This window comes from Lactuca saligna, chromosome 1, assembly GCF_052625555.1.
Source record: "Lactuca saligna cultivar CGN05327 chromosome 1, ASM5262555v1, whole genome shotgun sequence".
Lineage (NCBI taxonomy): Eukaryota > Viridiplantae > Streptophyta > Magnoliopsida > Asterales > Asteraceae > Lactuca > Lactuca saligna.
In genome coordinates this window covers 65991088-66008070 of record NC_136417.1, presented here as the reverse complement: position 1 = coordinate 66008070, position 16983 = coordinate 65991088, and the positions used below count along the sequence as shown (strand labels likewise).

General features: G+C 36.1%; 2 protein-coding genes across 2 annotated transcripts; both read right to left on the bottom strand.

Annotated features, from left to right (window-relative positions):
- Positions 1 to 9205: 9205 nt before the first annotated feature.
- LOC145007580 (disease resistance protein RUN1-like) lies at positions 9206 to 16177 on the bottom strand. The gene is made up of 7 exons (XM_078966498.1): positions 16044 to 16177; positions 11886 to 13011; positions 11466 to 11786; positions 10518 to 11396; positions 9806 to 10415; positions 9345 to 9409; positions 9206 to 9253 (listed from the first exon to the last, which is right to left on the bottom strand). The coding sequence occupies exons 1-7, from the start codon at positions 16175 to 16177 to the stop codon at positions 9206 to 9208; spliced, it is 3183 nt and encodes a 1060-aa protein (XP_078822624.1).
- Positions 16178 to 16195: 18 nt separating this feature from the next.
- LOC145007570 (toll/interleukin-1 receptor-like protein) lies at positions 16196 to 16576 on the bottom strand. The gene has a single exon (XM_078966489.1). It carries the CDS (start codon positions 16574 to 16576, stop codon positions 16196 to 16198), a length of 381 nt encoding a protein of 126 aa, XP_078822615.1.
- Positions 16577 to 16983: the final 407 nt, after the last annotated feature.

Genomic DNA, 16983 nt, shown 5'->3' with positions numbered 1-16983 from the left:
TTGGAAATTAGACTAATTCGTTGACAAAGTGTCAAGTGAAGAACTAGGAAATCAAGCATGCAAAGTTGCGTGTTGATTAAGTTCACCATAAGAGTAACAAAGATATTCGTCATGATTTACTAAAGGTTTAGTAAATATGATTATACTTATAAGAATAGGTGTAATTTTGAATTGATTAAAGGATTTAGATCAATAGCAAAACGAATAAGAAGAATCAAGTAGGCAGAAAGATAAGAGTTTCTCCATTCTAAGAACAAGGGAGAGTAGCTTTTATGCTTTATAATTGGTCTTAATGATTAAGAACCATATCTCAATTGATCCTCTAAGTGAGTCTTAGTACAATTGTATGTTTAAGAAGAGGAATCAAGGATTGAAGAAATGGTTAAATCAAGAAGTCTATCATACTTCGTTCCAATAACAAGTCTTAAAGTTAAGATTGTGACAATGAGTGAAAAACATTAAAGGTTTATAACATTCATCAAATGTGGAAAGTTGTAACGTCTTGGATAAGACAAAGGCCAACTACAACCAATTTATGAAATGTTTTGATAAAAACTACACTAACTCTTGAATATTTGTTTGTCAAGAAATGTTTATTGACAAAAGAAGCTTATATGTCAAGGAGTCAGTGGGAGTCTTAATGGTCTTGAAAAGTTTCAAGAACAAATCAAATAAACCTTATCAATCATCACTAGCACACGAGTTGAGGTTCACGACCTATCGTGTTGATGTTATTTTGTTTTTATGCCATTCAAATTGAGTTAATTATGCATGTGAGTTCTATGAGTTCTCATTTGAACACATAAAAGGCAAAGCACCTTAATCAATGAAAAGTACATTGATAGGAAAAGATAAGATGCTTAACTACTTGGAAGGCGTGGTGGGCAGCTGTGCTACCATAAGGCAAGAAATCAAGATTAAGAAAGTTCGGTCCATATGAGTCTGAATTTGTCGTAAACTTTGGTTTTAACAAATTCACATGGATAGGAACACATACACCGTTTAAAATCTAAGTGTCATAAGATTTCCTCCTTCATGAAAATGGTTGTGAGGAAATGCTTTCACTAAGAAAGATTTTAAGAAGATAGTGATTGTAAAATTGCATTCTCAAATTTGATTATGGTTACGGTATCCCTTTCCATGATTCGAATTGTGAGGTTTGGAAATTAGTCTTAATCGTTAAGACACACATATGAACTATCTAAGGCAAAGGTGTATAAGTTCAAGAAGCCTTGATAAAAGATTATCAAATCATTAAGTATTAGAAACATGAACTTAAGAAATTCAATAAGTATTGTTTTTCTGGAAGTTAAGATGTTTATGAATACATGTTGAAGCTAGTGGGAGCATAAGTGTTATGTTTTATAGTAATCATCATGATAGTAGGAGCATAAAAGTTATGATTGTATGATTATTATGGAATGTATTGCAAGTTGGCAATATTAATTATAGAAAACAAGAGTTATACCTTGCAAGGTCGTAAGGGTTATAAAGTTGTTTTGCTATAATTAAGGGAGAGAATATTATGCTTCATTTCAAATCTAAAGGATTAGGTTGTAGAATGTTAATAAATTTAGTCAAAGGTACATAGTGTGTTCTTAAAATTTCGATTATGATTACGACATTCCTCTTCACAATTCGAATTTTGAGAACATAGCAAATAAAACATTATGCATCGTGTTCCATACGCTTCGGGTATAGGATTGATTGCAAATGCTTTAATGTCTGACCATTCTAAAATTTTCCAAATGTCTAGCGCATTTAGAGGGAAAAGGGACTAGAATTGATTTTAACTAAAATAATTAAACAAGTATCAAAGGACAATTCAAAGTTCGACGAGAATTGGTCGCTTGTGAGTAGCTGTAAGTATAGTATTGGAAATTATGGAAATGTTTCCATATTGGATGGATTATATCGACATCATTACAAATAGAAAAGATTCTATTAAGAATGAGTTGTCATGAGGAAAATATGGAAGTGTGTCCATATTGGGAAGTAAATATTGAAAATCTATGACTAGATTAGAAACTTTTATGCAAAAGGATGTTCAAAGGAATGTACTTTGAGTGAGAGACATCATATCTAAGGAATTGTCTTGTAACAATCTCCATTAGAGAACTTTGTAATATTATTGGCAATAGTCTTTGTGACTTTGGTGCAATGACATTACGAAAGGATCGTTGCATAGAATGTTAGAATCTGGCATATTCTGTAAGTAGCAAGAATTTGATATTCTTACACTTGTGAAAAAGGATTTGGAGTTGTGAAATGAGAATGATTGGAAATGTGCTAAATTTGTCTATTTCACAAAAGTAAGAACCATAGGTAAACATTGTGTGCATGCTAGGAGCATGGGACAAGTGTAATAATTCAAGTAAGAAGTTGATTACCCGAAACGACAAATAATGAGTAATCGGTATGGTGATAAATAAAAGGAGTTTTATTTATACTCAAAAGCTTGAGGCCATATGGGATTAGTATTATTCTTGTGTTTCACTTTGCATGTTTTGACTTCCAGAATAATTGAGTTTATTAAGAATAATCGAATTATTCGAACGGGCCACAGTCGTTCATATGTTGGAAGTAGATATGAATGAAGACTGTCATGAATTGGTGTGTGGATTGTCTAGAAAAGTATTAGACATAAGCAAATGTTTGCTGCAACGTTCATGAGTGCTTACGAATATGATTTGAGCATTGGATTAAACCCACGCTCACTTGGATCGCTCCATGAATTGTATCACGAGTGATTTGTGAGACGATAACATCTTATATTCTTGAAACCGAGATGTGTGAGTTGTATCTTGCGAATCGGTTTCACATTGATAATATGTAAACGCACTAGTAACTTGGTGTTATAAAACATATTGTTGTGTGTAATTCGGTGAGTGAGTGCAAGCGAGCATTGTATCAAAGTTTATCCGTTCCTTTTATCCAAAGTAGGATAAAAGCGATATATTTGGGCCCCTCGATGGTTTAGTGATGACATACGTAAATGCTCGGTCGGGCTAGGGCTAATTTGATTTGTTCAATTAGTCTGTCATCATAAATCAGAAATCGAGAAGTAGTACAAAGAGAATGATTAGAAATCATATCTCATATGATATCTAGAATGGAGGAATATATGATCCCTTATCTAAGGACACGCGTATCTGATAGGATCAGAGTTGACAGCGGCTTTGGAAAGCTACGATTGCAGATCAGGATCTGAAGTCATACGTAGAATAGTTATTAGACTTATCCAAGTGGGAGACTGTTGGATTAGTGTCTAAGTCCATAACTATTTTGGTATGTACTTGACCCGATGGTGCATGGTCCTTTTGGGTTGCCTTCACCAAAGCAACTTGATTGGAGAAATAAATAAAGAGAGAGAGGTTATTATGATTTATTAATATGTTATAAGAATAATATATTAAAGGAGAAATCATATTTGTTTAATTAATATTGGTCAATAATTAATTAGGAATTAATTTTGTGATCAAGTGTAATTAATTAAACTAGAGGGGCTGAATTGTAATTATGTGATAGTTACAAAATAAGGTAAGGATTATCTTAAATATATGGTGAACGAATTTAAGGTGATAATGCCTTAGAATTCGACTAGGATAAGGGTTTCTAAGACTTATCTTATGGTTGCTTGGTGGACAAGCAACTAGATAAGGATAAGGACTAAAACCCTAATCCTAACCCTATATAAAGACCCCTAAGGCCTTAGAATTCGTACACTTGATCCCTAGAGCATCTAAGGACGAATTCTAACCTCTCTCCCCTCTCTTTATACCTTCTCCATTTGCTCTTGGTGTTTGTAAGCCATTAGAGGAGTGACACTTGTGACTCTAAGCCTTCCAAAGTCAATACAAGGAGCTATGGGATTGTTATTGCTACATAACAATCAAGGTAATATTATAAACCTATTCTTATGTTAATATGATTACTTATATGCTAGAATTATGGTTTATTTATGTGTTCATAATGTTGTGTATCTAATAGTGAAAACATAGATCCAATTCTAGGGTTACATGCACACATAGGATTGTTTGTATAAAAACCAACAATATACATAACCAATAAACATGTAATCATCCAACAGACAAACAGGTAGATCTACAAATCACTACTGCATAGCAACACCCTAGAAACTAGGATATAGATCTAATAGATCACTACAACATAGTGACATATAGTAAATCAGGATATCAATCCAATGGGTCGGCCTTGGTGCCTTCGACCCGTAAGTATAGTGAGGAAGACTCACCTCACACTCTAAGCAATAGATGATGAGATCTCGACTCCGAATCTCAGCTCTAACCGTCACCTGTCCAACCAAATGACCAATTCTCAACCACAATCCAAAATACGCTTAAGTCACACTTGGTCAAAGTCAAAGTCAAACTAGTCAAAATCAATAAGTCAACTGAGTCAACCAAGCTGAGTCAAATCAGCTACGTTGACGCATAATGCGTACGTTGGGCGTACTCCAAAGGTACGCGAGGTGTACCCAAACCTTGACCGCATACGGGAGAGCTCACCTCGTATGCGCTGTGTACTCAAGTTATGAAGGGCGTACACCCGGACTTCTCAAAACTTCATTAAGAGATTAATGCCTTAAGCTCTTAAGGCCAACTTTCAGATCCAAGGCTAAATCATCCTTAAGAGTCATAAATTTTCCATATTTATGACTTTGCATGTCCATTAAGAGCTTAACTCAACATCTTAATACCTTAAGACCTTCTAAAGAATTCATGGAGCAAAACCAACCATTAAAACTCCATTTTTGGGACTCAAGGCCCTTCCTAAGGTCTGAAAGGATGACTTAATAGGTCAAGAACATTTCATGCTCAAGAATCACCATTTTGGGACCAAAAAGTGTCTTAAAAGAACAAAAATCTAGATCTATAAGATGGAGTGGTAAAATTGCAAGCTTTATACCTCATGGAGCTTGCAATCAAGGTAGAAATCACGGATCCAAGGTGTTTCCCAACTCCAAGCTCTTCACCTTCAAGAACTCCTCTAACCACTCCAATAGGCTCCAAAAAGACACTCTTTCACTAAGGGTTTGCTTGGACCAAAACCCTAAAAATTACGTTTATATAAGGCCAAAACCCTAAAAATTAGGGTTTGCATGATCTTCACATATGCCCTACGTACGAGGTGTACGCCTAACATACTAAGGCACGCCCTAGTACGCTTAACGTACACACATACGCCCAGTGTACCCCCTAAAGTCCAAATTTATCAAAGTGCCACTATGGGCCCCTTTTGCACTCTTTCTTTTACTTAGGGACCAAAATGCAATATAATGCAATTATAGGGTCAGAATTAGAAGTACCTCATCATTGGGATGTTACATCTATTCCAAGAACTCGATCTACACATATATCTATTGATTTCAATTTTGTAAGTGAACAAGTTGACAGTGGTGATCTTCGAGTCTGCCAAGTTTCTCCAGCTGACCAACTTGCCGATATTTTCACTAAGCTTGTAGCCAAAGAACATATTGCTACACTTTCTTCCAAGCTTCAAGTTCGTTCCCCACTTGAGTTTGCCAGGGGGTAAAAATGAGAATTCATTTGTCAATATGTATAACATTCTGTTTTTAAATAAATAAATAAATAATAACCCTTAGAACCTCGAGACGTATTTTTATGTATTGCATTTTAGCCCTAAGCCATACTAATTAACAGGGTGTATACAATTAGGGTGTTAAAAGCTACATTTTTATTATTGAGGGTTAAATGGTAACTGTTAGACTTATATTGTAATGAATTATTAAAGGTAGGGATTGTTTGGTAAGTATTGGACTTAATATGAAAAAAAAAAGATTTATGGGGAGGGGCCAAACTTGGAAAATGGAACATAAGTTTGGATGAAGGCATGGGATTGAACCTGACGCTTCTTCCTTCTCTTTCGCTGGAACAACACTAATGTGCTGTTTGTTTTTTTGAAGCCAAAATATATGTAGTGTGCGGACAACATCTGCAACCCTCTGTGGTAGAAGAGGTGGACCAAATGTCTGTAGTCTGCAATAAGAAGACAGTTTGTTTTTAACGTCTGCAGCTCTTGAAATAAATTAATTTTTCAAAATTAATTTCACGTTATAAATATTAAAAATGCATTTTCAGCAAAAAGAGAAAGAAAAAAAAATTGGTGGATTTTTTTTTTAAGGTAAAAATGAGGTCTAAAGACCTTTGAAGAAAATGGTCCATATCTGCGTCAGGAAGATCTCGCGCAGACGTTTTTTGAGCTGCGCACTTCCAAAAAACAAACACTCTGCAAGGGCATGTGTCTGCGCGTTGTCTGCGCGGCGCAGACAAAAGTGATTGCGCAGATCTTCCCATAAAAAACAAACAGCCCCTAAACCTAGAGGCACTTTTCAACAACCACCACCACCATGTGAACCCTCTTAGCCGCCACCACAGTGTTGTGTCCGTCTGCCGCCTGCTGCCTCGCCGTTGAGCACCACCGCAACAGCCTTGTTGTCGGAGACATAAGAGAAGCCGAAAGAACCACCGAGACAACGTAGGAAGCTGTGAACGCCACTGCTTGAGTCATGAATGACTGTAAGCCTCTCGGTAAGAATACTCGTCACCCACCTTCCCTCTTCTTCCTTCGTTTCTGTTGGTAGAACTTTGTGCACATTGCTACCGCAGGTGGCTTTGGCCATTGTTTTCATATTTTTTCGGTGATGTCAGTTGCATGGGAGGTGGCTAAGTGTGTATGTGTTCGTGTGTATAAACAGGTTGCAAAATTTGTGGTGTAGTGTGTATGTTAGTTGGCCAGAAAACCACCGCCACCACCATGAGTTGGTGGCTGCCACCGTTTTCTGCCGCCTACCATTACGTGGGTGGCTGTGTGTGTCAATAGGTGTGTGTGAGTGTGTTTTGTCCTTGTTGAGATGTTGATTGGGTGTTTTGGGCCGGAGAAAAGCTAAGGAAAACCCCCACCACCACCATGAGGTGCTGGTTGCCACCATCGACCACCACTACCTAACGTGGCAGTGGGTGGTGCTCGACATAGTGAAACCCTAATCGGCCAAATAGCTTAATCTTGAACTTATTTGGCTTGTGATTGGGTTGGAAACCCTAATTAGAGGTTAGAAAACCCTAATTCTGGAAATGTTAGTTTGGGATTTGTCGGGGCCCGCATTTAGACTGTTAGAATGAAATTTTGAATTATGTCTCACTACATTAAATGAATGGCCTAGTGAAGTGATGGACTTAATGGATTAAGTCCTTAATGGATTAAGTAAGAACACTTAACCCTAATTGTTATTTCATGTGAAAACCCTAATTATGTTTGGCATTCAAGTTGGGCCTTTCTTTTGGGCTTAGGTGTTTGGATTCATATGGGCCATCTGAGAACAAGTGTATGGACTAGATTATTTGGATGGGCTTTAGGGTAAGGCACATGCAAGGGGTTTGGGCCCAATTTGGAAAAGTCGGCCATAGTTGGGTCTTGGTTGATTATTTGACTTTTGGGCCTTCAGAGTGTGAGTGTGGGCCTTGGTCTTAGACCAAGCTAGGTTAGGGGTAAAATGGTCTTTTTACCCAAAATATGGACTTATGGTTATGTATTGGAACCATATTATTAATTGTGTGTTGTTTTGATGTTGACAATTCGTGAATCTGTCATCCAGCAGGTAGAGTTTTATTTGCGGGACTTCAGCAGAACAAAGTAAGTCTCCTCACTGTGTTTAGCGGATCGAAGGCACTAATGTCGGCCCATGGTTATTATGTTAGGATGTCAGTTGTCTGCATGACCCTAGCATGTGTACATATTGATATGTATGTTGGGCGGGGCCCGATGATTATTTTATATGCTAGTATCAGGTTATGCATATATGATTTGTATGTGGGTGGGGCTCGTTGATTGTGATGTATGCTATTATCTTTGTGATTTTCGCATGTGTTTGAATGTTTATATGATTAAATATATGTGAGTGTGGGCAGGGCCCGTATCTCATCATTATTCGAGTGTGGGCGGGGCCCGTATCTCATCATTAGCTAAGTATGGGTGGGGCTTGTATCTCATCATTACTTGTGTGTGGTTATTGGTATGTTTGGAAGGTTGTGTAATTGTTTTTGTGTGATACTTGTATGTGTTTGTTTATGTATGTGAGTGTGGGCAGGACCCGTATCTCATTATTATTTGAGTGTGGGTGGGGCCCGTATCTCATGGTTAGCTGAGTGTGGGTGGGGCCCATATCTCATAGAGTGTGGGTGGGGCCCATATCTCTTAGTTAGCTGAGTGTGGGCGGAGCCCGTATCTCACAGAGTGTGGGCAGGGCTCGTTATCCGAGTGTGGGCGGGGCTCGTATCTCCTAGTTGTATGTTATGTGTATGGTATGTGGCAATTTGGGGGAAACTCACTAAGCTTCATGATTACGGTTTTCACTTTTGGTTTCAGGTACTTCGGTTTTCAAAAGGAAGAGCTCGGGATGATTGCAGGGCACACACCATAAGTTTCCGCCTTGGATGTTTTACTTTGATTTTAAAGAAATTAATACAAAGATTTTTATGTATATGTTTGGATGTCATTGATAAATTCTGTTTTATCTATTATTAAAAATGAAATTTTTGGGACCATATTTATGTATGTTACAATATGACTTAGTCATTAAGTCCTATTCTTTAGGATCTATTATTCACGTATATATAGTTTCATAATTGTATGGAAGTAGGTTAGGCAGTTGTGATTAATTGTGTATATCTTCTATATATATATATATATATATATATATATATATATATATATATATATATATATATATATATATATATATATATATATATATATATACATGTATCTCTCGTTCATCGAATACACAACAAACTTCATTTCATAAGCTTTACTTTCTTATAAATATGGATGAGAACTTTGCTTGTAGCTGGTCAATTCGATAACCTATGGGCACATTTTCATAAGACCATTTCCAGTTGGAGAAACATTGAAGACAAAGGATATAATAGAAGAAACTCTTGAACAACAAAACAAGATTTTACTATTAATCACAATAATAACACTATTTACATTAGACTACAACATATATAGCCTAAGATGGTTGCTTCTTAACCATCACAACCATTTAAGAGAACCCCGTGCAACTCTTGGAGTATAACCACATGCAACTTGTAACTGTCATCAATAACTACCATCTTGTAATTGCCATTAACAAGAAGTATCGTCACTCTCTATCAAGGATAGCTTATATCTTCAACATTTTCGAGGGTCTATTGTACAACACTGTTTCATCCTGTATCAATAAAGAATATTGATCACTACAATTTGATTCTGTATGAGTTTTATTTATGGGATGAGACATGTATGGGTGTCAAAAAGTATACCTCATGTACGCCACCAACTATGTTAGACTTCCTTACAGAAAAAACTCTGAAATGCACTTGGTTTTCTGATGAAAACAGATAAAAAGGAATAGGTTCATTATCATTCACATACATCTACTTGGACCAAGTAATTGTAGCTAAGCTTCTCAATGAGTGGTATTTTGATCAATTGATCCAACAAATCGACTCATATAGGCATAAATTAATATTCGGTGGATCCATTTAAAATTAAAAGTTCATTCTATTTATAAAAAGAGCCTTACTTTAGAGGTCAATAAAATAGTAAATCATGATCCATATATTTAAGATAAACAAGTCATGATCCACTCTTTTTAAAGAGATAAGGTCATATCGGTATATAGTTATAACATATATAAACTTAAGGAGACAAGTATTTTTCTTTCGCATAACCCTGATTGATATTACTTGTGTGATAATACGTACTAAAAGTGATATTATACCTTTATAATAGGGTTCGTCTCCAATGTATGGAAGATAGTATGGAAATACTACACGGCCAGATGACAAAAACCGAGTGCTATTCAGGATGTATTCGCCTGTTGTTGTTTGAAATCCTAAAAGATCTCCACCAATGATATGATTCCAAGACTTGTAATAGCCCAATGCATCTTCTTCATCTGTGTTTCCATCATCATACATAAAACCAACTCCAACCTCCTCTGTAAGTCCAAGGTCCTGTGTTGTAGCAATAGTGACTTCATCACCACCTTCCATCTCATTCATCCCAAACATCCAATGGCTTAACATTATTGCAAAATCCCCATCTACACGGACTCTGTAAACATAATGATGGTATATCCAGGTGTGTTTTTTGGTTATATTACTAATTATGATCATTGGCAAATCAAGGACCTGATCTTGCTCTACAATTCCAAGACTCTCATTCAGAACTCGAGATGTCAGCACATAGCAAAAATTCAATCCTCTGAACTGTTTAAGAGATGATGGGATGATAAATGATATCGATGGCCCCTTTCTTTTACATGTAATCCAATCTGGAATCTCTTTGCCAACGTAAATGGTGCTGAATATTCCAAATTCGTAATACATCTGCCAAATACAACCACCATATTTAAATAACCATATCATTATTATATACATAGATATTCACATAATCAGACAAATTAAGAACGATAATTAACAATAGCAAACCTGTGTTTTAGATTCTTCTCTTCCTTTAGACACAGGCTCTGCTACCAAACGTCTTTCATTTAGGAAATCGAGGTCAATCCAGCCCAAACTACGTAATAGTTTTTTCTCAATGCTTGCAATTGGTTGGATTTTGATCAAGCCTTCAAATTCAAATGAAGAAGATGCTAACAGCCTCCAGTCTATTGAGAACTGAAGCGGGGTAGTTACTTTTGGATCAAATACAATTTTTCGTAGCATAGCCTTCTTTGAACCTAAATATAGGTCCAGATATGTTAGTGTATGTGGAGGACGCTCAACTGATGTCAGCATTTTGCAGTTTTTCATACTAAGTGACTCAAGACTTGGAAGGCTTCTCACACATACGGGCATGGAAATCATAGGATTTTCATCTAAGTTTAAATCCTTTAACATGGATAGCCAAACAAAGCTCGTGGGAAAGGATTCTGTGGCCAAGTCATTATTTGCAAGTGACAATCGTACCAAAGATCTCGGCAATGAAACTGATAAAAGCTTAAAATCTCTTGGTACAATCAACGATTCTGTAGGTATTCCTGGTGAAACAATATCCCTAATCTCGATTCGTGATTTACTAGAGTTACAACCAACTAGCAATAGTGTTTTAACCTTCTTTAACATGTGTAAGGTTCTTGGAAAATGATCAAGGTTGTTGCAGTAGCTCATATCAATGACAGCAAGTTCAACACAATGCATGATTGAATCACAGACCTCAAGCAAGCCAATGCAATTTGTAAGTATTAACATTTCAAGTGAAGGAACTTTTTCAAAGCTTCCTAAACTTCGAAGTTGTTCACAGAAACTTAAATTAAGAATCTTCAGTGACCCAAGCAAGCTTTTGTCTTTTGAGCACGACTCGATCAACTGCTAAAATGGAAATAAGTTAGAATAGTAGTCACTCAGTCGGAAGAATGATAAATGGAGATAAGTTACCTTTTTCCTACTCTCAAGTTGTGGATTGCTATAACAAATGCCAAGTGATTCAATGCTGCTATATGACATGTCAAGAGCAACCAAATTCTCCATCGGTAAGTCTGAAGGTATAGACTTTAATGGAAATCCATGCATACACAACCATCTTAATTCGTCCGGGAAATTCTCATAAGACCCACTAAATTGAACATAATTGAGTTGTAGAAGCATTAGATTTTCCATGTTACTCAGTGCATTTGTTTCCATCTTAAAAGATGCATACGAATTCCCTTTCTTAAGCATTCGCATGTCAAGAGCAAGGCCAAGAAGATTCCCCTTACCCTAAGAAAAAAAGAAAGCTAAAAAAAAAGTAAATATATATGAACAATACAAAAATACTTTGAACAGGCATGCTGGTAACAATTATACATGGTCGCTAACCTTTTTTTGTTTCAACACTTTGAATGAATCCTCATGAAACCATAATCGACTTCGCTTCCATGGCTTCTCAGGTGATTCTTGATATACTAAGAATCTACCCATCTTTTGAAGCAACTGATGCATCATGAATTCATTATTCTCTCCGATACTAAGAAGGCATCTGTCCATGAGATTCGTGATCCCTGATGTTGTGTTTATACGACATGCCTTTAATATTGTTTCACTAACATCTCTGTTTGTTCCAACAAAATAACAAGCAATATGCTTAAACAAATCTTTATCATTTTTTGATGACAAAGAGTCCAAACTCATTTTCAAGACATTATCTATAGGAGAACCGGTTTCTTTCTCTAGCTGTTCTAGAACATCTTCCCAGTAAGCTACATCTCGATTATATAGAGACTTTCCCAAAACTTCGAGAGCCAATGGATGTCCTTCACAATACTTCACAAACTTATTTGACACCTCTTTATAACCTGCCTTGGGATGGTTTGAGTTGAATGCATGAAAACACAAAAGTTCGTGTGAGTCATTCTCTTTTAAGACATTAAGTAAGTGCGTGGTATGCTTGGGTGCAAGTTTCTTTTTGAATAGTACACAACTCTTCGTCAACCATGCATCCTTTGTTGTAACAATAATTTTACTCCCCAGATAAAACCCTTTGCTTCCAAGCATTGAATCCAACTGGACGAGACTATCAATATCATCAAGAACTAGAAACACCTGTTTATGAGACACAACATTCTCTATCATTGACGTGTATATAGAAACATCATTAACTTCAATTGAACTTGTTCTTGAAATGTCATCATAGAGTTGTTTTTGTAAAAGGAGCAATCCAGTAAAGTTTTGTTCACATTTCCTACTGATATTTCCAATATAGTTGCTTCTCTTAAATTTATGACAACGTAAACCATAGACATATTTGGCTAAAGACGTCTTCCCGATCCCACCCATACCCAAAATGGTGAGTACGTCGGTCGTATATGAGAATTTATCTAACCATGAAGTGACAAATTCAATGGAACGATCCATTCCAATAAGTAGTGGTAGAGGATTCCGTAACGATACTTGTAATCTATGGTAGACGTCCTTGACAATTTCTTTAATGAATTCCTTCTCTACCCTGAAACTTGATTTTAATAAGAAGTACAAAACACAATCCACGAAAATAATAAGCTAGATTTGGAGGTTCAGTTTTCCCAAAGATCTAAATCAAACTTAGGGCATTCACAATATATTGAACTCTAATATATTGAACTCCATAGAGTTCAATGGATTGTCAAATCATCTTTCTACAATACATTGAACTCTACAAAGTTCAATAGAATGTTACAAAATGCAATTTATAGTAAATATTTAAGAATTAAAAACTTTCATTTTTCTCATTGAAGAGTCCAATGACCATTGAATTTCAAATTCATTCTATTGAATACCAAAGTGGTATCTCATAATGGTGAAGTTTCATCCATTGAATGACACATGGATTTGTCACCTCATTCAAATCTCCCATTGAACTCACCATTATGGATGCTCTTGTATCACATTAAGGTATTATTTTTGATTAAGTTTTGACAAAATTGCAAAAATGGTTCCTGTGGTATGCATTTTTTTGGGGTTTTAGTCCAAACCACAACTTTTTTGGATTGGTGGTCATTTTGAGCTAGTTTCGTTGCGTTTTTAGTCCCTCAATAAATTGAAATGACTGTAATGCCCTTTTGATATTTTTTTATGTTTTTTCTATTTAATTTAAATGAAAAAGAAAATAAATAATTATATTGGACCCACATACCCCCTCCTTCTCTTCCATTCTCTTCTCTCTCTCTCTCTCTCTCTCTCTCCATACCGTCACCCCTACCATCAAAGTCCACAACTTCTTGAAAGACCTCGCCTCCCACCACCTTCGATCACCAAGACCCTATGCCAAACCTCCATATAATGATAGCAACAACCATCGATTTCCCTTACATCGATGACCACCTTTGTTGCCTTCTTCCTCTTTGATGACCATCACCACTTCAATCTGAGAGATCGATTTCTGCAACCTCCTTTCCACCGACTACCACCACCATCTTTGATGTCCTTCTCATTCATCTCCCCATCTGATAGATATCCAAAATTAACATTGTATTGGATATGTAACTAATTATTTCTAGTCTAGATCCACATTTATTGATGGTATAACATTGATTTTGTTTGTGTTTTCATGTGAAATTAGGGCAGAAGGTTAAATTAAGTTCTTGATAGTGGGTCTTATTCTCGTTCAGTCCGATTAGAACATAAATTTGATTGATTTATCTGTGTTTGATTAAGTTCTTGTTTGTGTTCTCATCCCCGTCGACGACAAAAACAACACCTCCTGATAGTTCCATGGATCTCGCTCGTTCCTACTTCATATGATCCATAAATTGGGGGGGGGGGGTCATTTCCCCGAATTCGACCTATATTCTGATGAGAGCTTGAATTATCACCATCCCTGGAGATGAATCTCGATAAAATGTGTTCCATTTCGGGGCTTGAAGCCCGAGGGTTGAAGAATGGGTCAGCATCTTTGTCTTCATACATGGGAGTTTTGGTGTGGCTGGTAAATACTGAGGAGGGGAAAGGAGTCGATATCTATCGAGGTCTCTTTGGTCCTCTCATTTTGTCGCTAGCAACAATAAACCAGGAGAAACAAAAAAACTAAAATTTCAACATTTAGGGGTGCTTGGTAGCAAATTGGGAATGAGAAAAGGAGGTGGAGGCGGTGGCAACCATCTGTGGTGGTGAGGGAGGCTGCTTGGATTTATAACCGGATAATAGGAACATAGGTGAGTTTGAGTTTGAAATTTGATGCATTGTGTTTGAGTTTTGTGGATTCCAATATGGTATTCTTCATTCACCAGGGAAGAAGAAGCAATGACAACCCTCCATCATCGATGAGCACACATAATCAAGAATTTGCAACATGTTTTGACCGATTCTTCTTTTTAGTGTCATTAACAGATTAATCCTCGATGCAAACGCATCTTATTGGTGAATAATTGATTTGTTCCATATGGCTACATCTCCGACTCTATGAACCGCCATACCCACCACCGATTTGCGTGTAATTCTTTATCATTGTTATCTGGTTCTCGGTGCCCCTGGTCAAATGGTGGAGATCAAAGTTTTAGATTAGGCAGAAGAAGAAGAAGAAATGGTGGAGAGGAGTGAAACTTGTTACCGGTGGAGGCTCCATCAAAGGTGGATGCTTAGTCTCGACGGAGATGGTAATTCCGATCTGGTAGGGTGTGAACTTACAGAAAAATTGGAAGAGAGAGAGAGAGAGAGAGAGAGAGAGAGAGAGAGAGTCATTTTTTGTATTTATTTATTAATTATAAAATAGTTAAAAAAGAAAGAAAAATGAAAAATAAATATATTAAGGGTATTTTAGACTTTTCAATTTGAGGAGAGACATTTTCCATGTACAAACTAGCTCAAAAGGACTACCAATCCAAAAAAGTCGTGATTTGGATTAAAACCCCAAAAAAATACATACCATAGGATCATTTTTGCAGTTTTGTCTTAAGTTTTTATATCAAAACTATATCATATTTTCACTTCCAACCGTAAACATCTAATGTGTATGGTCATAACTCCGATGTATGATAAGACCATACCTATGAGTGGTAAGATTTCACTAATGGCCGGCCACCAAATTTCATTATGTTTCTACAATACCATTAAGCGTGATTATCGGCGTGATTTTGCATAAATGTAAACAAAACGTCCTGGAATGTATAGGTATTTATTGTTATAAAACATGTTATAATTAATTTGAAGGTAGTATGGTGTAGTTATAATATCGTATCGTAGCAAATCGTTCATAAATTGGTTTCTAAAAGAACGCATATAAATTATATAAGAGGTCGCATATATGAATTGGTTTCCAAATGTACCGATGTTTAGCAGGATTATTATTCTACCTATATGAATTAGTTTAAGAGATCAGATGATTGAAAAATCAGATTCAATTTTATGCATTCAGTCATCCTATTTTTATGCATCAAAAATTATGACGATTTGATGATAGTGAAGAAACTTATTAAAATGTACAGAGATAAGATGATATTAACTTTTTACGTGTTCATCAAACAAGCATGAAGGAGTATGGTAATATGGGTAAAAAAGTGTTACCTCCCATTAACGTTATTGCCTTTTAAACCAGCAACTTCTGTAAGTGCTTTATTCCACCGGTCCATCTTTTCAGTCCATTTACTTCTTTTATTTGCATCGGTCTCCGCCTCAATCATCTTTCTATGTTCAGCCATTGCATTTCCGAAGCTATTCTATTGCTTCCGAACATGGGTAGGCTCAACATGATAAAAGATAGGGATGACAATATGGTTGGATGTCATACGTTGCTCAAGGATCAACACCAACTCATCAAGACACCAGGTTGAAGTAGCATAATTTATAGATAATACGATAATAGAAGCCCTAGATGCTTTGATAGCACTCTCCAATTCCAGTTTTAGATCTTCCCCAGCTTTAATCTCTTCATTATCCAAGAATGTAGTGATATTGGCTTTGGTGAGAGCTTCATGAAGGTAAGCGATGAAATTATTACGAGTATCAATACCTCTGAAACTTAAAAATATGTCATATATGTGACCATGAATTGATGATAAAGATGAAGATCCTTCGGAAAGTTGAGAGAGAACAACCATTGTGAGTTATGGGAATATAGGGATGATTTGATACTAGATCAATATATAATCAAATTAAGAGTAACTGAATATGCACCAAGTAGTGGTTTCCTTCCAAGTAAACTACGAGATTTTATAAATGACAAGAAATTGTCAGATCAATGATTGAGATATACAAGTTATATCTGATGGGTTATATACAATATTCGATCATTTATTGAGAAAAACATTTAGTTATATCTGATGGAAGAGGAATGAATATTATTGAGTATATAAATACAATAGGTATAAAACATATAGAAAGTAGGCCAAAATTAATAGAACATTATTTCGTTGACAATAATTTTTCCATCAGTCTTGAGTTATTACAGCCATAATTGTTGGGTTCGATCTAATAGGTGCTTAATTAGGAATATTTGAGAGGAGAC